The 22,808-nt window shown below is 44.6% G+C and overlaps 1 protein-coding gene across 1 annotated transcript in view; it reads left to right on the top strand.

Annotated features, from left to right (window-relative positions):
* The window catches only part of LOC138737244 (alanine--tRNA ligase, mitochondrial-like), a 71,676-nt gene that overhangs the window by 1,182 nt on the left and 47,686 nt on the right, over positions 1 to 22,808 (top strand). Inside the window, 9 exon segments of the mRNA XM_069887973.1 lie at positions 1,257 to 1,445; positions 3,144 to 3,289; positions 3,881 to 4,057; positions 4,916 to 5,060; positions 5,230 to 5,375; positions 17,643 to 17,751; positions 18,593 to 18,631; positions 18,872 to 18,950; positions 18,953 to 18,982. Of these exon segments, the coding sequence (XP_069744074.1) occupies positions 1,257 to 1,445; positions 3,144 to 3,289; positions 3,881 to 4,057; positions 4,916 to 5,060; positions 5,230 to 5,375; positions 17,643 to 17,751; positions 18,593 to 18,631; positions 18,872 to 18,950; positions 18,953 to 18,982 (1,060 nt within the window).

Below are 22,808 nucleotides of genomic sequence, written 5' to 3'. Positions count from 1 at the left end.
CTGCCTGTGGCAACAAATTTCACAAATTTACCAGCCTCTGGCTGAGAAATTCCTCTGCACATCTGTTTTGAGTGGACACCCTTCAATCTTGAATTTTTGCCACCTTGTCCTACTCTCCCACTGTGGGAAACAACCTTTCCACATCCACTCTGTTCATGCCTTTCAACATTCGAAATGTTTCTGTGAGATCACTCCTCAATCCCCTTCAGTTCCATTCCTCTCCATACCCTGTTATTCGCGTACCTGTTCAGATACCTTGTGAACGTTGTTCCTGTTGCTGCCCCACCACTTCCTCCAACAGCTCCTTCATTTTGGAGACAAATTGCTCTTTGAGTTGGCAAAAAAAACCCTTTAAACTTCCTACGCACTCTAGTTTTTGACATTCCTACCCAGGGAAATATGCTGATTATCAACCCAGTCTACACTCCCCTTGACTTTACAATGTCCTTCCTCCACCTCCTATGCTCCAGGGAAGAATGGTCCATCATTTCCACTCTATCTGCTGGAAGAACTCAGTGGGTCGAGCTGCATTGGAGTTGGGGTTGGGTTGTGAAGATTGAGAATGCAGAGGGGCTAGTGTAAACAGCCCAGGCCTCTTCTGTCTCCTGATAAGTCCCCAGTCCCAGTTATGTTCTCAGGAATCTTTTCTGCACTCTTTCCATCTGAATAATTTCTTTCCTACAGCTGGTTGACACTATCACAGGAAGGAGAGGGGGCAGAGGGGATTTCCCAGGGTGTTGCCTAGATCGGGAAACAAGTCTCATGAGGCCAGGTTAGCAGAGCTGGGACTTTTCTTTCTGGAGCTTAGAAGGATGAGAGGAGACTTGATCGAGGTCGACAAGATTCTGAGAGGCATAGAGAGGGTGGACGGCCAGTGCCTGTTTCCCAGGGCAAGATCAGCAAACACCCAGGAGACGAGTGTACAAAATGAAGGGAGGGAAGTTGAGGGGAGACTTTAGGAGGAAGTTTTTGACAGAGAGTTATGGGGGCCTGGAATGTCTTGCCAGGGATGGTGGTGGAGGCCGGAACATTAGGGACATATAAAAAAAGTTTTAAGACAGACACGTGGATTTAAATTTTAACAATGCAGCATGGTAGACAGCCCCTTCCGATCCATGAAAACCGTGCTGCCCAATTACACTGAGATAGGCAGGTGGATCAAAAACAGAGGGTTGTGGGTGCGGTGCAGGTTTGTAGTGGTCAGTGGCCGAAGGTCTGGACTGTGTGCAGTGGTAATGCAGCATGTCTCTGCGCAGTTCAAGCCCCTGATCCTGGGCACCGTGGACCCTCGCAGCGAGATGGCTACTTACCGGCGCGTGGTAAACACACAGAAGTGCGTGCGAGCTGGTGGCAAGCACAACGACCTGGAGGACGTGGGCCGTGACCACCACCATCTCACCTTCTTTGAGATGCTGGGCAACTGGTCCTTCGGAGACTTCTTCAAGGTGGGAGCTGGGGAAGGGATGTGGTGGGGAGGGGTGGAGGAGTAGACTGTGAGGAAAGGGAAGGGAGATGAGACACAGTGCAGAGTACTCCTGCGGCTGTCCCTCTCAATAATAAGTATAGTGTTGGCGGGATGACCTACTAGGGATAAGTCATGGTGGTGAGGTCTCTGGCATGGGGGATGGCCCTTTGGCTCAGAAAAGAAGCAAAAGAGGAGAGCTCTTTTAATTGGGGTCTCCCTGGTTAGGGGAGCAGACAGGAGGTTTGCTGGACGAGGTCAGGGCTCCTAGTTGATATATTGCCTCCCATGTGTCAGGGTCAGGGTTGTCTCTGATCGAGTGCACAGCATTCAGGAGGGGGTGGGTGGGGGGAAGAGGGAAGCGAGCAGCCAGATGTCGTGGTCATGTGGGGACCAATGACATCAATAGAAGTGGGGATGAGGCCCTGAAGAAAGATTTATGCAGTTAGGAAAGAAGTTAAAAAGCAGAATCTCAAGGATGGTAATCTTGGGATTGCTGTCAGTGCCATGTACTAGAGAGATAGGAATAGGAAGATGTGGTAGATGAATGCGTGGCTAGAGTTGGTGCAGGGGGCAGGAGTTCACATTGTGGATCATTGAGGTCTCTTCTGGGGAAAAGTTTGATTTGTACAAAAGGGTTGGGCTGCACACGAACTGGAAGGGGGGGGGATATCCTGGCGGGCAGGTTTGCTAGAGCTGTTGGGGAGGGTTTAAACTAGTTTGGCAGGGGGGTGGGAATCGGAATGAGAATGAGAGTATGGAGATTAGGGTAGAAGAACACCTAGAGAATAAGGAGCCAGAATGTTAATGAATGATGATGATTGGTGGGGGTGGGGGGGGGGGGGGTGGTAAAAGTAGGTTGTAATCGAAGGACATTCTCTCAAGTGTGTATTTTTCAATGCAAGGAGCATTATAAGAAAGGTAGATGGATTGACACATGGAAATATAATATTGTAGCCATCAGTGAACTTGGTTGCAGGAGAGGGATGATTGGCAGCTAAATATTCCAGGATTCCATTGTTTTAGACATGATAGAACAGAGGGGAGATAAAAGATGGAGGAGTCACATTGCTTGTAGAGAAAACATTACAGCGGTGCTATGGCAGGATAGGTTGGCGGGCTCGTCCAGTGAGGCTACTTGGGTGGAATTGAGGAATGGGAAAGCCATGAAAACACTAATGAAAGTGTATTATAGACACCCCCCCACCCCCCAATGGGCTGAGGGAATTAGAGGAGCAAATTTGTATAGTGATAGCATGTATGTGTAATAAACGTAGTGGTGATTCTAGGAGATATTAACTTTCCACACTACCTGGGACGCCCATATTGTAAAGGGCCTTGGATGGGTTGGAGTTTTTTGAATGTATTCAGGAAAGTTTTCTAAATCAATACATAGAAGAACTGATTAGAGAGGGGGCAGTATCTGATCTATTAGAGAATGAGATAGGTTAGGTGACAGGTTTGTGTTGGTAAACACTTTGGGTCTAATGATCCTACTATTAGTTTTGGGTAAATATTGGAGAAGGATGGGGCTGGGCCTAAGGTTGAGATTCTTGATTGGAATAAGACAAATTTCGAGGAGATGCAAAAGGATTGGAGGGTGTGGATTGGGATCATTTATTTTCAGGGAAGGATGTGTGTGGGTGGGGGGCAGTAATATCTCTTCCACCCCCGGCTGCAGGAGGAGGCGTGCGCCATGGCGTGGGAGCTACTGACAGACGTGTATGGGATCCCCGCTGACACCCTCTCTGTCACCTACTTTGGGGGGTCCACAGCTGCCGGACTGGCAGCAGACACCACGACCCGGGACATCTGGCTCAGCCTGGGGTGAGTGGGGGTGAAGGAAGGGGGTGAGGTGAGTGGGGATGGGGGAAAGGGGGTGGGGTGAGTGGGGGGGGTGGGGGAGAGGGGGTAGGGTGAGTGGGGTGGAGGAGAGGGGGTAGGGTGAGTGGGGTTGGGGAGAGGGGGGTGGAAGGGGGAGAGGGGTGGAAGAGGGGGGTGAGTGGGGGAACGGGGTGAGAGGTGGGGAGTTGGGAGAGGGGTGGAAGAGGATGGTGTTGGGGAGAGGTGTGGGAGAAGGGAGTGGGGGGGTTTGAGGTTATGGGAGGGGAATTGCATGTGGAGGTGAGGGGGTGAGAGGGGAAGGAAGGTGGATGATGGGGGAAGGGTGGGGGTGTGGGAAAGGGGATGGGTGGGAAAGGGGAGTCAGGGAGGGGACTGGAAGGAGCAGTGGGTCCGATTCATCCCACCCCCCTCCTCTGAGAGGCTCTCCGCAGACAGGGTGGGGAGTGGGGGAGGAGAAAAGGGGGATGGGTGTGGGGAGTGGGAAGGGAGTGGGGAGGGGTGAGTGATGGAAGTGATGGCAGCGGGAAAAGCAGTGACTCAATCACTTTCTCCTCCCCTCTTCCCCTCCGACAGGCTCCCCGCAGACAGAGTGATCCCCCTAGGGATGGACTGCAACTTCTGGGAGATGGGTGAGACAGGCCCCTGCGGACCCTGCACTGAGATTCACTTCCATCCCCCTTCCCCCTCCCTCTCCCACCCCTCCCCCTCTGCATTGGAGCTCTGGAACCTGGTCTTCATGCAATACCACAGGTGAGGAGGGGAAGGGGAGATGGGACCCCTGGGGGGTTAGAGGCATGGGTATAGGGGAAGGGGGAGGCTGTGGCAGAGGGTGGGATGCCTATTGGTTGAGGGGGATGGATGGGATGGGAAGAAGTGGAGTGGGAGAGATAGGGTTAAGGAACCTCACATTTGTGAGCCCAGGAGTGTGTGATGGGACGGTGAGGAGGGAGCTTCACTCTGTGTCTGACCCCGGGAGTGTGTGATGGGACTGAGTGGAGGGACCTTCACTCTGTGTCTGACCTTGGGAGTGTGTGATGTGACGGTGGGGAGGGAGCTTCACTCTGTGTCTGACCCCGGGAGTGTGTGATGGGTCTGAGTGGAGGGAGCTTCATTCACTCTGTGTCTGACCTTGGGAGTGTGTGATGGGACGGTGGGGAGGGAGCTTCACTCTGTGTCTGACCCCGGGATTGTGGGACGGGGAGAGGGAGCTTCACTCTGTATCTGACCTTGGGAGTGTGTGATGGGACGGAGTGGAGGGTGCCTCTCTCTGTATCTGACCCCGGGAGTGTGTAACAGAATGGGGGAGAGGGAGCTTCATTCTGTGTCTGACCCTGGGAGTGTGTGATGGGTCATGCAGAGGGACATTCACTCTGTGACTGACCTCGGGCATGTGTGACAGGATGGGGGAGAGGGAGCTTCAATCTGTGTCTGACCTTGGGAGTGTGTGATGGGACAGTGTGGAGGAAGCTTCACTCTGTGTCTGACCCCGGGAGTGTGTGATGTGATGGGGAGAGGGAGCTTCACTCTGTGTCTGACCCTGGGAGTGTGTGATGGGACAGGGGAGAGAGAGCTTCACTCTGTCCTCTGTCATCTTCCCCTCACCCCTAGAGACGCGGACGGCAGCCTGCTTCCCCTGCCATGGCACAGTGTCGACACAGGGATGGGCCTCGAGCGTCTGGTTGCTGTGTTACAGGGGAAGACATCCAACTATGACACTGACCTCTTCACCCCCATTCTGGACACCATCCACCAGGTGAGGGGGTGAAGGGACAGGGTTGGGGTGGGGCAGGCCGTGCTCTGGTAGGAGAAAGGTGGTGGGGGAGGGGAGGCTGTACTGCGCTCTGCAGTGCGGAGGAGGAGGGGGTGGGCAAGGGGAGTCTGCTCCACATATGAGCTCATGCCAGCAATGCGTTTCTCTGCAGGTTTCAGGTGCTCCGCATTACGGTGGACGGCTGGGTCAGAGCCCGGAGGCCCGCATGGACACAGCCTACCGCGTACTGGCTGACCACGCGCGAGCTCTCACCATCTGCATCGCCGATGGATCCTACCTCGGCATGTCCGGCGCTCCGTGAGTCTCTGCCACGTGAAGACAGGGTCAGATGACAAGGATATTTGGGTCAGGTGTCAGCGAGGGTGGTGGAGTCGGCTAGGGTGGTGAGGTTGGGGGTCAACAAGGGTGGTGGTGTCAGGGGTAGGCGATGGTGGTGAGGTCAAGGATTGGTGAGTGGTGTGGGAGATGGGGTCCAAAGAGCGGGGGACATAGTCCAGGGGGTAGAGGAGACAGGGTGGGTGGTGGAGATAGGACCAGGGTGCAGTGGAGGCAGGAGAGGTGGAGTTCAGTGGATCGGGAGAGGTGGGGCCCAGAAGTTTGGGAGCTGGTGAGATGGCGTCTGGGGGGCAGTGGAGTGATGGGAAATGAGGGTCTGTGATGAGGAGCCTTGTCAAATGCCTTGCTAAAATCCATGTCGACCACATCTACTGCCTGACCCTCATCAATTTCTTTTGTTACCTCCTCAAAAAAAACTCAATTAGTCTCATGAGGCATGACCTTCCCTTCACAAAGCCATGTTGACTATCTTTAAGTAGACTGGACTTCTCCAAATGCTGGTAGACCCTGTCCTTAAGAATCCTCCCCATTAGTTTACATCCCACTGACGTAAGACTCACCGGTCTAGAATTCCCAGAATTCTCCTTGGTACCGTTTTTAAGCAAGGCGACTACATTTGCCGTTCTCCCATCCTCTGACTCCTCCCCTGCGGACAAAGAGGATTCAAAGACCATAGCTATTGCCCCATCTATCTCTTCCCTCTCTTCCCACAGTAGCCTGGGGCATATCGCGTCTGGCCCTGGGAATTGGAATCCCAACCTATTCACATTTACTTCTAACCCAGCTAGACGTTTCTGCGACGTCCTAATAACCATAGAACATTACAGCACAGTAACAGTCCCTTCAGCCCTTCAGGTCTGTGCCAAACCTTTTTTTTGCCTAGTCCCACTGATCTGCATCCAGCCCACAGCCCCCCAGACTTCTCCCATGCACATACCTGTCCAAATTCATCTTTCTTTGTCAATCTTTTTATTAATTATAGGCAAACAATACATATGGGGAATAGGAGGAACATCATCAAAAAGGGAAAATATCTGACATCATGTAACATATTGCATTACACCACAATTCACAAATACGTTCTCATCTCTCAAATTGAAACCTTCAAACAAAGGGCAATTTATATTACCTGAGAAAGAAAAAGACTGGGCAGTCGTTCCTGAGAATTTATTAATAAAAAGAAATTGTCTGGTCTTCACCAACAAAGAGAAAAGAAATAAAATTAAATATTGTCCAGATGGGAAAGTAATTTGACTGACTAAATCATGTGGAAATAATTTATAAAAGGTCGCCGTCTCTTCAAACTTAACAGTCTTCTTTTCTTTGGCTTGGCTTCGCAGACAAAGATTTATGGAGGGGGTAAATGTCCACGTCAGCTGCAGGCTCGTTTGTGGCTGACAAGTCCGATATGGGACAGGCAGACACAGTTGCAGCGGTTGCAAGGGAAAATTGATTGGTTGGGGTTGGGTGTTGGGTTTTTCCTCCTTTGTCTTTTGTCAGTGAGGTGGGCTCTGCGATCTTCTTCAAAGGAGGTTGCTGCCCAGCGGACTGTGAGGCGCCAAGATGCACGGTTTGAGGCGATATCAGCCCACTGGCGGTGGTCAATGTGGCAGGCACCAAGAGATTTCTTTAGGCAGTCCTTGTACCTCTTCTTTGGTGCACCTCTGTCACGGTGGCCAGTGGAGAGCTCGCCATATAACACGATCTTGGGAAGGTGATGGTCCTCCATTCTGGAGACGTGACCTACCCAGCGCAGTTGGATCTTCAGCAGCGTGGATTCGATGCTGTCGGCCTCTGCCATCTCGAGTACTTCAATGTTAGGGATGAAGTCGCTCCAATGAATGTTGAGGATGGAGCGGAGACAACGCTGGTGGAAGCGTTCTAGGAGCCGTAGGTGATGCCGGTAGAGGACCCATGATTCGGAGCCGAACAGGAGTGTGGGTATGACAACGGCTCTGTATACGCTTATCTTTGTGAGGTTTTTCAGTTGGTTGTTTTTCCAGACTCTTTTGTGTAGTCTTCCAAAGGCGCTATTTGCCTTGGCAAGTCTGTTGTCTATCTCATTGTCGATCCTTCCATCTGATGAAATGGTGCAGCCGAGATAGGTAAACTGGTTGACCGTTTTGAGTTTTGTGTGCCCGATGGAGATGTGGGGGGGGCTGGTAGTCATGGTGGGGAGCTGGCTGATGGAGGACCTCAGTTTTCTTCAGGCTGACTTCCAGGCCAAACAGGCATTGGCAAAGTGGTCTATATTGACTCCTGGGTATCAATGGGACTATCCAAGGGGTCGATAAATGTCTAGGCTATAGAGAAATTTATTATTGATAATATTTATTTAACATACTTGGGGGGTCTATGAGAGATCAAGGATTCCATGAAGAGGTCGATAGTTTAAAAACTTTGCCCACCCCTGCTCTAAACCTAAACATGACATCATTTGAGAGAGTCATTGAGTCAAAGTTGGTGGATTAGAATCTTTCCATTTAAATAAGATCGCTCTTCTAGCCAGGAATGTCAAAAATAAGGCTACAACCCAATGTGTGGAAATGGGAACTCTTCCCACTTCGGGAACTATAATTCCAAAAAGACCAATCAATGGGTTAGGTTGCAAATTGATACTAGTATAGCTGACAAAGTCTTAAAAATATCTATCCAATACCTCTCAGCATAGGGCATGACCAAAACATACGAGTTAGAGAAGCCACTTCTGATTTACATCTATCACAAATAGGACTAACATTAGAAAAAATATGGGCCAATTTGTCTTCCAACATATGAGCCTGATGTACCACTCTAAAATGAGTCAAAGAATGATGAGCACATATTGAAGAGGTAGTAACCAATCCAAAAATCTTCTCCCGTAAATGAAGTTCCTTTTCCCAGGCCATTTTAATTTTGTCATTAGAATTTGATTGCAATCTTAATAACTGATAATAAATATTACCTATTAAATCCTTATGAGAAGGGTTCAAATGAAAAAAGTATCAACTAAATCCAGTTGGTACATGTTGGAAAATTAGGCAGTAAAATATTCAGAAAATGTCTAATTTGGAAGTATCTAAAAAAAGTGACTTGGGTATATTATATTTATTAGATAATTGTTCAAAAGACATTAAACTAGCCTCTATAAACACATCTGAAAAAGAAACGATTCCTTTAACTCTCCAGAAAGATCGATTATAGACGGTTGAGAAAAATAATTAAGAGAAATGGTGCAAGATAAAAATTTTCAAGTCAACTTCCAAAATTGAAAATAGATGTGTAAATTATGTTTCATTATTGGGTTGAAGGCATGTCTACTGATCCTTGCAAGTGTTAAAGGACAAGCTGCTCCCCAATAAAGATGCCACTGGACTCCTCTGCACAGAATTCACTTCCAAACTGACCCAATAAGGACTTTCAAATTGATCAGAAAAGTAAATCCAGAAAATAATATAGTGGATGTTAACTGCCCAATAATGGAGCCTACAATTAGGTCGGGCCAGACCACCATCTTCATTTAATTTCTGTGGATGGAATTTACTCAATCTGGTATTCTTTTTAATCCAAATGTAAGAAGATATTTTAGAGTCAATATTATTAAAAAAAGATTTTGGAATAAAAACTGGGACTGCTTGAAATAAAGACAAAAATTTAGGGAAGGTGATCATTTTAATAAACATTAATACGACTCATTAAAGATAAAGCCGATAGAGACCGTTTAGAAAGAAATTTTTTCACATAATCTCTCAAAGGAAGAAAGTTACATTTATATTGATCTTTAAATGTTTTGATAATTTTTAACCCAAAGATAGGTAAAATGATCTTTAACCACTCTAAACAGTGTTTGCATGTCTATTGGGAATAATTTGCCCATATAAAGATTCAATTTATGTCCAGAGAAACTACCAAATTGGGAAAGCAAAAAAACAACATTGGAGGAGTAGATGTCTCAGGAAATTCTTCTTGAATGTTAAAAGTGAGCCCGCATTTACCACTTCAGCTGGCAGCTCATTCCACACTCCCGCCACTCTGTGTGAATAAGTTTTCCCCAAACCAGTGGTTCGCAACCTTTTTCTTTCCACTCACATCCCACTTTAAGTATTCCCTATGTCAACGGTGCTATGTGATTAGTAAGGGATTGGTTAAGGTGGGATGTGGGTAGAAAGTAAAAGTTTGAAAATCACTGTTTTAATCGTCCCTCATTGACTTGTTATGTGCACGGTTTCACAACTCCAAAGGATGTGGGCCAATGACAATTTTTCTCAAGCAAAATATTTCTGTAACAATTGGGTCTCGAGCAGTGATTCTCAACCTTCCCTTCCCACCCTCATCCCACCGTAACCAATCCCGTACTAATCACAGAGCACCGATGGCATGGAGATTACTTAAAGGGGGATGTGAGTGGAAAGAAAAAGGTTGAGAACCACTGTCCTAAACTTTTCTCCTTTCACCCTTAACCCATGTCCTCTGGTTTGTATCTCACCCACCCTCAGTGGGAAAAGCTGATCTACATTTAGAAGCTGTGATAGATAGGAGTTGCAAGGACACATTTACACCCAGGAGACAGGAAGAAGGTAGATGGGTTATAGATAGGAGAGAGAGAGAGAACAGGCAGGCAGTGTAGGACCCCCTGGTGGGCATCCCCCTAAAAACCAAGTATAGCGTTTTGGATAATGTTGAGGGGGATGACCTACTGGGTACAAGCCATGGTAATCAGGTCTCTGGCATGGAGTCTGGTACTGTGGCTAAGAAGGGGGAAAAGAGGCGATCTATCGTTATAGGGAATTCCATTGTTAGGAAGACAGATGAGAGGTTCTGTGGAGGAGATCATGAATTCCGGATGGCCGGTTGCCTCCCTGGTGCCAGTGTACAGGATATCTCAGATCGAGTTTACGACATTCTCAGTGATCAGCCAGATGTTGTGGTCCATGTAGGGACCAATGACATAGGTAGGAAGGGAGAGGAGGTTTTGCAAGGAGAGTTCAGGGAGTTAGGTGCTAGAAGAAGACCCATGCCATGTTCTGGAGAGTTTAGAAAGAGGAGGATAGGCAACTTAACACATGGCTGGAGTTATGGTGTAGGAGGGAGGGCTTCAAGTTTCTAGATTACTGGGCTGTGTTCCAGGGAATGTGGGATCTATACCGACGGGACGATTTGTATCTGAACTGGAAGGGGATTAATATGCTTGCAGGTAGGTTTGTTAGTCTTGTCCCAATGGGATTAAACTAGATTTTTGAAGTGGGGGGGGGGAGAAACATAAGAACATAAGAAATAGGAGCAGGAGAAGGATATCGGGCCCATCGAGCTTGCTCCGCCATTCAATAAGATCATGGCTGGTCTGATCTGATCCAGAATGCTTGAGCAGTGAGAAGGAAGAGGATAAAGGTCGTTAAAAGACTGTTATATAGACAGAAACCAAAGGTTTGTACATGATGGAAATTTTCTCAGGTGTATTTATTTTAATGTATGGAGTATTAGAAAGGATGATGAGCTTAGGGCATGGATTGACAGGTGGGATTATGACATTATTGCTATTAGTGAGACTTGGTTGTTGGAGGGCCAGAACTGGCATCTTAATGTTCCAGAGTTCTGTTGCATCAGACGTGATGGAGATGGAGGGGTGAAAGGGGGAGAAGTGACATTGCTAGTCAGGGAAAATATCTCAGCTGTGCAAAGTCAGGACAGCCAAGAGGATTTGTCTACAGAGGCCATATGGGTGGAGTTGAGGAACGGAAAAGGTGAGACCACACTGATAGGCCGCCCAATAGTCAAAGGAAATTGGAGGAGCAAATCTGTTGAGAAATAGCAGGCGGCTGTAAGAAGCAGAAAGTTGTGGTAGTAGGAGATTTTAACTCACAAATGTTGACTGGGACTCTCATACTGTCAGGGTGGAGACCAGTGACGAGTGGTGTGTCTCAGGAATCGATGTTGGGTTCCTTGTTGTTTGTCATTTACATTAATAATTTGGATGATGGAGTGGTAAATTGGGTGAGTAAATATGCGGACGATACAAAAATAGGGGGAGTTGTGGATAGTGAAGATGGTTTTCGGAGACAGCAGAAAGATTTCCACTGCTTAAAAGAGTGGGCTGAAAGGGGGCAGATGGAGTTTAATGTAGATAAGTGTGAGGTGCTTCATTTTGGGAAGAATAATCAAAACAGGACGTATACGGTGAAGGGAAGGGCATTGAGGAATGCAGAGGAACAGAGAGATCTTGGAGTAACAGTTCATCATTCTTTGAAAGTGGTGAAGAAGGCTTTTGGAATGCTGGCCTTTATAAATCAAAGTATAGAATATAGGAGCTGGGAGGTGATGTTGAGACTGTTCAAGGTCTTGGTGAGGCCCAATTTGGAATATTGTGTGCAGTTCTGGTCTCCGAATTATAGGAAGGATATCAATAAGGAAGAGTGGGTACAGAGAAGATTTACGAAAATGTTACCTGGGTTTGATTGAGCAGATTAGGTCTTTATTCCTTGGAACCTAGAAAGTTGAGGGGGGATTTGTTAGAGGTATTTAAGATTATGAGAGGGGTAGATAGAGTTGATGTGGATGGGCTTTTTCCATTGAGAGTAGGAGAGATTCAAACAAGAGGTCATGAGTTAAGGGGCAAAAGTTTAGAAGTAACATGAGAGTGGTAGCTTTATGGAATGAGCTTCCAGGAGAAGTAGTGGTGGCAGGGTCCACTTTTCTTTTTTTTTAAATTTTTTATTTTTCACACTATAAACCACATTGATCAAGATAGATACATTTTTCTTTTCAAATATATACAGTGTCGTTTTCTCCCCCCCCGCCTCTTCCCATCCCACCCTCCCCACCTCCCCTCCCATTCATTTAAAGTACAGAATCTAAGATGCATTAAACCCGTCAAACAATGTTGTCACTCAATAAAAATAAACAAGAAATTCCACTGAGCCAATTCTTTTCATTTCCTTCTCCTTCTGTCATTTTAGGTGGTTGATGTCCTCGATAGGTTTTCTCTATTGTGTTTCATGTATGGCTCCCATATTTGTTCAAATATTGTAATATTATTTCTTAAATTATATGTTATTTTTTCTAATACAATACATTTATTCATTTCTATATACCATTGTTGTATTCTTAAGTTATCTTCTAATTTCCAGGCTGACATAATACATTTTTTTGCTACGGCTAGGGCAATCCTAACAAATCTGTCAGATACTGTTGGGTCCCATTTATTTAACTTTTGAGGTGTAATGTATAGCCTGTGTATCCAGTTATATTGTATCATACGTAGCCTCGTGTTTATTGTATTTCTCATAGTTCCAGAGCATAACTTCTCCCATGTTTCCTTCTTTATCTTTATATTTAAATCTTGTTCCCATTTTTGTTTAGTTTTACCATTTGTTTCCTCATTCTCCTTTTCTTGCAGTTTAATATACATGTTTGTTATAAATTTTTTGATTATCATTGTGTCTGTAATCACATATTCAAAATTACTTCCCTCTGGTAACCTCAGACTGCTTCCCAATTTGTCCTTCAAGTAGGATCTCAATTGGTAATATGCCAGCACTGTATCTTGAGTTATATTATATTTATCCTTCATTTGTTCAAAGGATAGTAATCTATTTCCTGAAAAGCAATTTTCTATTATTTTCTTTTCTTTTTCAATCTTTTTATTATTATTATAATTTATAAACACATACAGTTCAAAGAGATATAAAAAATACATAGTAAGTAATGAATTAATACAGAGATATTAAACAATAATATTACAGAATAAAAATATATCATAAAAAAATTTTTTAGATCAGTTTAGGGTGTGAACTATCTCTAAAAAAAAAGATAATTAATAACAATATATGAAAAAAGAGAAAAAAAAAAACCCAAAAAAGAAGAAAAAACAAATCTGAATTTAAAAAAAACTTTTAAAAAACTTTTAAAAAAACCTACAGATATAGCTAAACCACGCCGATCACTCCGATCTCAACTTACAGCCCAATTATCATACATAATCATAGAAAGAAAACAGAGCCAGATCAACTCACCACAAATGAAACTAAGCAATTTTCTATTCTTTTAATTCCTTTTTTCTCCCATTCTCTAAAGGAAAGATTATCTATTGTAAAAGGGATTAGTTGATTTTGCGTCAGTATTAGTTTTGGTAATTGGTAATTTGTTTTATTCCTTTCTACATGAATCTTCTTCCAAATATTGAGCAGATGATGTAATACTGGAGAATTCCTACGTTGTATCAATTTTTCATCCCATTTATATAATATATGTTCAGGTATCTTCTCCCCTATTTTATCTAGTTCTAATCTAATCCAATGTGGCTTTTCCCTTGTTTGATAAAAATCTGATAGGTATCTTAATTGTGCGGCTCTATAATAATTTTTAAAGTTTGGCAGTTGTAAGCCTCCTTGTTTATACCATTCTGTTAATTTATCTAGTGCTATCCTCAGTTTCCCCCTTTTCCATAAAAATTTCCTTTTTATTTTCTTTAACCTCCTTGAAGAATTTCTCCGTCAAGTGTATTGGCAATGCCTGAAATAGGTATTGTATCCTTGGGAAAATGTTCATTTAATACAGTTTATCCTTCCTATTAGTATTAGTGGTAAATCTTTCCAATGCTCTAAGTCGTCCCGTAATTTTTTCATTAGTGGATAATAATTGAGTTTATATAGATTGCTGAGGTTTTTATTTATTTGTATACCAAGGTATCGTATTGCTTGCATTTGCCATCTGAATGGTGATTCTTTCTTAAATTTTGAGAAATCCGCATTATTCATTGGCATTGCTTCACTTTTATTTGTGTTAATCTTGTAACCCGACACTTCTCCATATTCCTTCAATTTCTTATATAATTCTTTTATTGATAGTTTCTGGTTCTGTTAAGTATACTATAATGTCATCTGCAAATAAACTGATTTTATATTCCTTGTCTTTTATTTTTATCCCTTTTATTTTATTTTCTGTTTTTATCAATTCTGCTAGTGGTTCTATAGCTAATGCGAACAATAAGGGTGATAGTGGGCATCCCTGCCTTGTTGATCTGCTTAAGTTAAATTGCTTTGATATATATCCATTTACTGTCACTTTCGCCAATGGCTCCTTATATAATGCTTTAATCCAATTAATATACTTCTCTGGTAAACTGAATTTTTGTAGTACTTTGAATAAATAATTCCATTCTACTCTGTCAAAGGCCTTCTCTGCGTCTAAAGCAACTGCTACTGTTGGAGCTTTATTCCCTTTTACTGCATGAAATAAGTTAATAAATTTACAAATATTGTCTGTTGTTCATCTTTTTTTAATAAATCCAGTTTGGTCTAGATTTACTATTTTTGGTACATAGTCGGCCAATCTATTTGCTAATAGTTTAGCTATTATCTTATAATCTGTGTTAAGTAAAGATATTGGTCTATATGACGCTGGTGTGAGTGGATCTTTCCCTTGCTTTAGTATTACTGTAATTATTGCTGTTTTGCATGAATCTGGTAAGCTTTGTGTTTTATCAATCTGGTTGATTACTTCCAGGAGGGGAGGAATTAATAAATCTTTAAATGTTTTATAGAATTCTATTGGGAATCCATCCTCTCCTGTGTTTTATTATTTGGCAGTTTTTTTATTATCTCTTGTATTTCTACTATTTCAAATGGTTCTGTTAATTTATTTTGTTCCTCTATTTGTAATTTTGGTAGTTCAATTTTAGTTAAAAACTCATCTATTTTGTCTTCTTTCCCTTCGTTTTCAGTTTGGTATAATTGTTCGTAGAATTCTCTAAAGTTTTCATTAATCTCCGTTGGATTATATGTAATTTGTTTGTCTTTTTTCCTTGATGCCAATACCATTCTCTTAGCTTGTTCTGTCTTAAGCTGCCATGCGAGAATTTTGAGCGTTTTTTCCCTAATTCATAATATTTCTGTTTTGTCTTCATTATGTTCTTCTCCACCTTATATTTTTGTAGTGTTTCATATTTTATTTTTTTATCTGCCAATTCTCTTCTTTTAGTTGTATCTTCCTTCATTGCTAATTCTTTTTCTATATTTACTATTTCCCTTTCCAACTGCTCTGTTTCCTGATTGTAGTCCTTCTTCATCTTGGTTACATAACTTATTATTTGCCCTCTAATGAACGCTTTCATTGCATCCCATAGTATAAACTTATCTTTCACTGATTCCGTATTTATTTCAAAGTACATTTTAATTTGTCATTCAATGAATTCTCTAAAATCCTGTCTTTTAAGTAGCATGGAGTTTAATCTCCATCTATTCATTCTTGGAGGGATGTCCTCTAACTCTATTGTCAATATCAAGGGTGAATGGTCCGATAATATTCTAGCTTTATATTCTGTTTTTCTTACTCTATCTTGCATTCGAGCTGATAACAGAAATAGGTCTATCTTGAGTATGTTTTATGTCTAGCCGAGTAATATGATATTCCTTTTCCTTTGGGTGTTGTTTCCTCTATATATCCAAAAGTTGCATTTCTTCCATCGATTTAATTATAAATTTGGTTACTTTGTTCTTTCTGTTAATTTTTTTCCCAGTTTATCCATATTTGAATCCAAATTAAGGTTGAAATCCCCTCCTATTAATATGTTCCCTTGCGTATCTGCTATCTTCAAAAAAAAAATCTTGCATAAACTTTTGATCTTCTTCGTTAGGTGAATATACATTGAGTAGATTCCAAAACTCCGAATATATCTGACATTTTATCATTACATATCTCCCTGCTGGATCTATTATTTCCTCTTCTATTTTAATTGGTACATTTTTACTGATTAATATAGCTACTCCTCTTGCTTTTGAATTATACGATGCTGCTGTTACGTGTCCTACCCAATCTCTCTTTAATTTCTTGTGCTCCAATTCAGTTAAATGTGTTTCTTGCACAAATGCTATATCAATTTTTATTTTTTCAGTAAATTTAGCAGTTTCTTCCTTTTGATTTGGTTATGTATTCGTTAATATTTAAACTCATATAGTTCAGAGTAGCCATTTCATACTTTGTTTATCTTCCCTTTCCGTTTCTCCATCATCACTTTCCTTCTTATCCATTTCTGCTTTCTTGTTTTGAACACTTTATAAGACAACATTTCTAAAACATCAAACATTTCCCTTATTCTATCTAAAATTTCTTTAACCCCACTATCCCCTCTCCTCCCTTTATCCCTTGTTGGGCAACCACATCACCCCTCTCCATTTGGATTTGAGAATTCACTCGCAAGCGTCAACTGATTTTGCAGTGACCGCAACTTCTCCCCACCCAGCCCCCCCATAAAAGATTTCAATTTTCATATATAACAAAGGTCACTCTTTTAATTCCTCCTTATTCCCTCTATTCCCTTTCATTCCCTTATTAATTCTTATCTATACTCTATATATTTCCCTTTCATTCCTTATTAATTATTATCTATACTCTATATATTTTCCTTTAAATACGGTTACACTCATGTACACACATACATATAGTTCGTGGTCATTTTTACTCTCGTTACATGTCTTCATCTCTCTGCCTGTTTTGTAGTTGTTCTGCAAATTTTCGTGCTGTCCACTTTTCATTTAAGGAAGTATTGGATAGGTACATGGATGGGAGGGGAATGGAGGGTTATGGGCAAGGGGAGGTAGGTGGGACTAGAAGGGTTGAGATGGTGTGTTTCTATGTTGTAATTGTTATATGGTTAAATTGGAGTGCTGTGAGATTACCACCCTGAGGTCCTGCTTTTTAACCTTACCTAACTCCCTGTATTCCCTCATCAGGACCTCATCTCTACTCCATCTAGATCATTGGTCCCCACATGTCCACGACATCTGGCTGCCCCTCCAGAATGCTATGAACTCGATCAGAGATGTCCTGACCCTGGGACCTGGGAGGCAACATCCTATCTGGATCTTTGATCTCATTCACAGAACTTCTTATCCACTTGTCTAACCAATGAGTCCCCAGTCACCATCGTTCTCCTCTCCCCTTCTGAGCCGAGAGGCATGACCACCTTAACTTGTCCCTAGTAAGTCATCCTCCGAACAGTATCCAAAACAGTCTACTTGTTGATGGGAACAGCACAGGGGTCAGGCAGGGGTTGGAGGTCGGGGGTTGTGGGGTAGAAAAGGGCATGTTCCCAGGTCAAGCAGGAGTTGGAGGTCAGAGGTTGCGGGGTAGGACGTGTTGTTGCTGTGTCGGGCAGATTCGGAGGTCGGGGGCTGTGCGATTGATTGGGGTCGATCTGGTTCTAGTGGAAGCTGTTTATTCGGCTCCAGTTTAACCGACAGTCCCCACCCACAGGTTGGTCCTGCGTCAGATCCTGCGCCGGGCAGTGAGATTCTCTGCCGAGGTGCTGCGAGCACCGGCCGGTCTCCTGGCAGCTGTGGTCCCCACTGTGGTGGAGACGCTGGTGAGGAATGGATGTGGGGTCAAAGGGGCCCGCTGTCCGGTCCCTTCCCCCTCCTCCCAAACCCCTCCCCTCCCCATCACCCCCTCCCCCATCGTCCCACCCCTCCTCCATCATCCCCACCCCTCCCCCTCCCCCATTGTCCCCATCCCCTCCTATGACCCCCTCATCCCCCTCCCCTTGTCCCCTTCACTCGCCCCTCATCCTCCCGTTCTCCCTCTTCCCCTCCCCTCCCACATCCCTCTCTCTCCTCCCCTCCCCCTTCTCCTCAGCCCCTTGCCTCCCCATGCCCCCTCCCTTTCCCCTTCTCCCACCTCTAGCTCCGTCCCACCCCAGAACCTTTCCTCTGGATTTGTACCCTCTGCCCAAGTGCTGGTTCCATCCCAAGGAGCAGGGTGACCCTGGTTGGCATCCCTGGATTTCCTGGCATCCTGAGGATGCCCCATCACACAGCTGATGCTCCCGAATGGATCCACTCAAGGGATAAGGTGCTTTCCACAGCGCAGAGCATCCTGGGTACTGTGGCAGCCATTGTTGAGTGGCTGGGACATGGTGGTAGGAGAGAGGCAGGGAGGAGTATGAATACCCCACTCAGCGGGAACACCCAAGGGTGGTATGCTTGTGGTCCCAGCCTGCACTGTCCTGGATGGGTGGGGGGTGGTATGCAGTGGTTGGGCAGGAGCTGGGGGAGTGAGCCTGACGTTCCCCGTCACTTTGGTCTCTCACTGGCACTGTGCCAGGGATGGGTGCTCTCAAGGATGGAGAGGGGAGGGCTGCTCCCAGGGATGGGGGGGTGGTCTCAGGGACATTGAGAGGTGCTGATGTTCTCCTCCATTGTTTCCAGGGTGATGTCTACCCAGAGCTGAGGCAAGAGATGAACCAGGTGAGGTGGGGTGGAGGTAGGGTAGGAGGTGGATCAGGTAAGGGTAGATTGTGGCGGGGGGGGGGTCTGCGTTGGGGAAGAGTGTGGATGATGGGGATGGGGAGAGGTGGGAGAGAGAGGAGATGGGTGGAGGGGATAAGGATGGGAGGGGACGGGTGAGAAGGGATGAGGATGGGAGGGGGGGTATTGGAGGGGTGGGAGGTGTGTGACTGGTCCTGACATCCCCCCTCTCCTTGCCAGGTCGTGGAGCTGGTGTCTGAGGGTGAAGCCGCCTTCATGTCCTCGCTGCACCGGGGGCGACGGCTCATCGACCGAACCCTGGGAGGCTGGACCCCAGGGATCAGTTCCCAGGTAAGAGGGGGTGACTCTATCCCACCCATCCCATCCACATCCCTCTCCCTCCCATTCCCCGCCCCACCTCACCTCCCATCCCTCCTCATTCCTTCCCACACTCCCTCCTCGTACCCTTCCTCCACCAGCCCCGTTCCCCACCCACCTCTGCCCCTATGCTACCCCCTTACTCCACCCCCTCCACACTCCCATCCCCCATCCCCATCCTCTCCCATTCCCATCCCCTACCCCTAGCCCCACCCTCTTCCCCAACGCACCCCCTTCCATTGTAAAATGATGAAATATTTGTATATCCATATGTAGAAGGTGTAGACGAAACCATTCAGAAGAAACTGAATGACTGTTTCACAGGGAAGGTGGCCCATAGTCATTGTGCAGAGTCCAAAGGGGCTGTAACCAGAAAAAGGTTGAGAAGGGCTGGTGTGGTGGACAGTGAGGAAGGTTTTCAAAACTTTCAGAGGGAACTGGACCAGCTGGAAAAATGTGCCGAAAAATGGCAGATGGAGTTTAATGCAGACAAGTGTAAGGTGTTGCATTTTAGAAGGACCAACCAAGAAAGGACGTACACAGTAAATGGTCAGACACTGAGGAGTGAGTGCGGGAGAACAGAGGGATTTAGGAATACAGATACATAATTCCCTGTAAGTGGCGTCACAGGTGGACAGGGTTGTAAAGAGAGCATTTGACATATTGGCCTTCGTAAATCAAAGTATTGAGTCCAGGAGCTGGGATGTAATGGTAAAGTTGTATAAGACATTGGTGAGGCCAAATTTTTGAAGCATTGTGTGCAGTTTTGGTCACCAAACTACAGGAAAGAGACAGAGAAGATTGACTAGGATGTTGCCTGGACTTCAGGAACTGAGTTACAGGAAAAGGTTAAACAGGTTAGGACTTTATTCCCTGGAGTGTAGAAGAATAAAGGGAGATGTGATCGAGGTATTTAAAATTATGAAGGAGACAGACAGAGTAAATGTGAGTAGGCTCTTTCCTTGAAGGTTAGAACCCTCAAACACTATAGCACAGAAAACAGGCCATTCAGCCCTTCTACTCTGTGCCAAAAATATCATTCCTCTAGTCCCACTGACCTGTTCCCATTCCCTAACCCTCCAGACCTCTCCAATCCATGTATCTGTACAATTTAGTCTTAAAACTTAAGAGTGAGCCTTTATTTACCACGTCAGATGGCAGCTCTTTCCACACTCCCACCACTCTCTGAGTGGATTCCCCTAAACCTTTCCCCTTTCACCCTAAAACCATGACCTCTTGTATTTATCTCTCCCAATCTAAGTGGAAAGAGCCTATTCACATTTACTCTGTCCATACCCCTCATAATTTTGTAAACCTCTATCAAATCTCCCCTCATTCTTTTACACTTCATAACATCCCAGCTCCTGTACTCAATACATTGATTTATGAAGGTCAAGATGCCAAAAGCTCTCTTTACAACCCTGTCCATCTGTGTTTGTCCTTCCCAAATGCAACACCTCCCACTTGTCTGCATTAAATTCCATCTGCCATTTTCCAGCCCATTTTACCACCTAGTTCAGATCCCTCTGCAGCTTTGAAAACCTTGCTCACTGTCCACAACGCCTCCAATCTTAGTGTCATCTAACTTGCTGATCCTGTTACGAGCCCAGAGGACCCCAAAACCCAGCAGCAATAGATATTCACCAAGACAAATGGTAACTTAAACAGAAGTTGCTTTTAATTATATTTAAACATGAAAATAGAATCACACTTTAACTTAACTCTATTGACTTAACTAACCTAACTTAACCCGCTTCTAATTCTAAGTGCACGTGTGTGTAATGTGTGTGAAAGCGCAGAAAAGTTCTTTGGTTCACAGTCCAATCTCACTTATTCCTCCAAATCACTGGTTGCAGGCAATTCTTATACTGTGCACAGAATTAACATTTATAAAGTTCACCAGACTTTTGTGCTTGAAAGGTACATGGTTACTGCTCAAGAAGCTTCTTGTTGGTTTTCAGAGAGATTTGTTGTCGGTTTTCAGAGAGAGATTTGTTGTTCCAGGATATCCACAACTGATGTACTTCCATCAGTCTTGCTGACGAAACTTGCCCCTTTCAGGGTTCTTCAGGTGATAACCTCTTTCTTTCAGGTCACCCCAGAGTTCGTTTTTGTTTATCTTATTCCAAGTGAAACATTAGGCAGCCAGTCCTCTCCTCTTGCATGAACCACAAGGGCTTTGACCAAGCCATCTTACAAGCGGGCTTGCCAGCTTGTCCTCTTCCAGTCCCAGCTGCTTCTGCTGGCTGTAACACTGTATCTCTCTCTCTCTCTCTCTCTCTCTCTCTCTGAGAAAAAGCCTGTTTGACTCTGTAACAGAGTATTTAGAGGTGGTTTGGAGGAATTGTTAGAGCAAGTTGCACACACGCATTTTAAAAAACAGAATATTGCAGGACTTTTGCAGAAAGCAACAAAGTATTGAGATACAGCTTGCCTGGGAACATGTGATTTTTGCAGGCAGGGGAGAACAGTTTGTTCTCAAAGAGGAAGGGAGTGAATCAGAGAGGAGAGACACAGAAATCAGTTCCAGATGGACAAGCTGGCAAACTTTGGAAGGCTGCCTGGTCAAAGGAGAAGACTGGTGGTCTGAATGGTGACGTGAAAGAAAGAGGATCATCTGGAGAACCCTGAAGGGCGCAAGTTTTGTCAGCAAGACTGATTGAGAAGGAATCAGTTGCGGATGACTGGAAAAGGAATCTCTCCTTGAAAACCAGCAAGAACCCTCCTGAGTGGTAACCATTTGCCTGTTAAGCACCAAAGCCTGGTGAACTTTGTTAATGCTAACTTCGTGCACAGTACAAGAATTGCCTGCAACCAGTGAGATTGGACTGTGATCAAAGAACTTTCTAATCTTAAATATACATTACACACACCCGCTCTTAGTATTAGAGGGGGAATTAAGTAGTTAGGTAGGTTAAGTAAGTAGGTTAAGTAATAAGTTAAAGTTTAATTCTGTTTTCTTGTTCAAATATAATTAAAACTACTTGTGTTTAAGTAAATCTGTTGACCTGGTGCATATCTTTTGCTGCTGGATTTTGGGGTCCTCTGGACTCCGTAGCAACTTTTTCTGCTTGCAAAACCACATGGCCCTCTTACAACAGCAAGGTTCTCCTCCAAACAGCAGCGGCTCCGACAAGCTCTTTCATCTGATTCCTTTTGTAAACAACAATCCATTAGTGAAGTCTCTTGAGTACTCTTCAAAGCTCTTGCAAAAGCTGTGGAGCCAATATTTCTAGCATTAGCAGAGCTCTATTATTTCAAATAAGATCTGTTTTAAAGTGTTTGTATGTGACCTAAACTAACAAACTTTCCAATTTATCTCCCAAAAACATATTTATATACTCTGTCACAATCCAATGTTACCCACATTATCATCCAGATCACTGATACAGACAACAAACAACAATGGTCCCAGCACCAATCCTGAGGCACCACTAGTCACAGGGCTCCAGTCTGAGAAGCATCATCCACCACCTCTCTCTGGCGTCTCCTGTCCAATCATTGTTGAATCCAGTTCATTACTTCACCAGGAATACCTAGTGTCTGAACCTTTTGAACTAACCTCCCATGTGGGACCTTGTCCATGTAGACAACGTCCACAGGTTGGTGAGATACAAACCTGACGACATGGGTTAAGGGTAAAAGGGGAAAAGTTTAGGGGGAACTTCCTCACACAGAGAGGGGTGGGGGTGTGGAATGAGGTGCCAGCTGAAGTGGTGAATGTGGGCTTGATTCTTACATTTAAAGGAATGTGGACAGGTACGTGGATGGGAGGGGTATGGAGGGTGATGACCTGGGT

The sequence above is a fragment of the Narcine bancroftii genome, chromosome 6, assembly GCF_036971445.1.
Source record: "Narcine bancroftii isolate sNarBan1 chromosome 6, sNarBan1.hap1, whole genome shotgun sequence".
In the NCBI taxonomy this organism is placed as follows: Eukaryota; Metazoa; Chordata; class Chondrichthyes; order Torpediniformes; family Narcinidae; genus Narcine; species Narcine bancroftii.
Note: the sequence above shows the minus strand (reverse complement) of the source record. Positions and strands in the feature narration are given on the sequence as shown.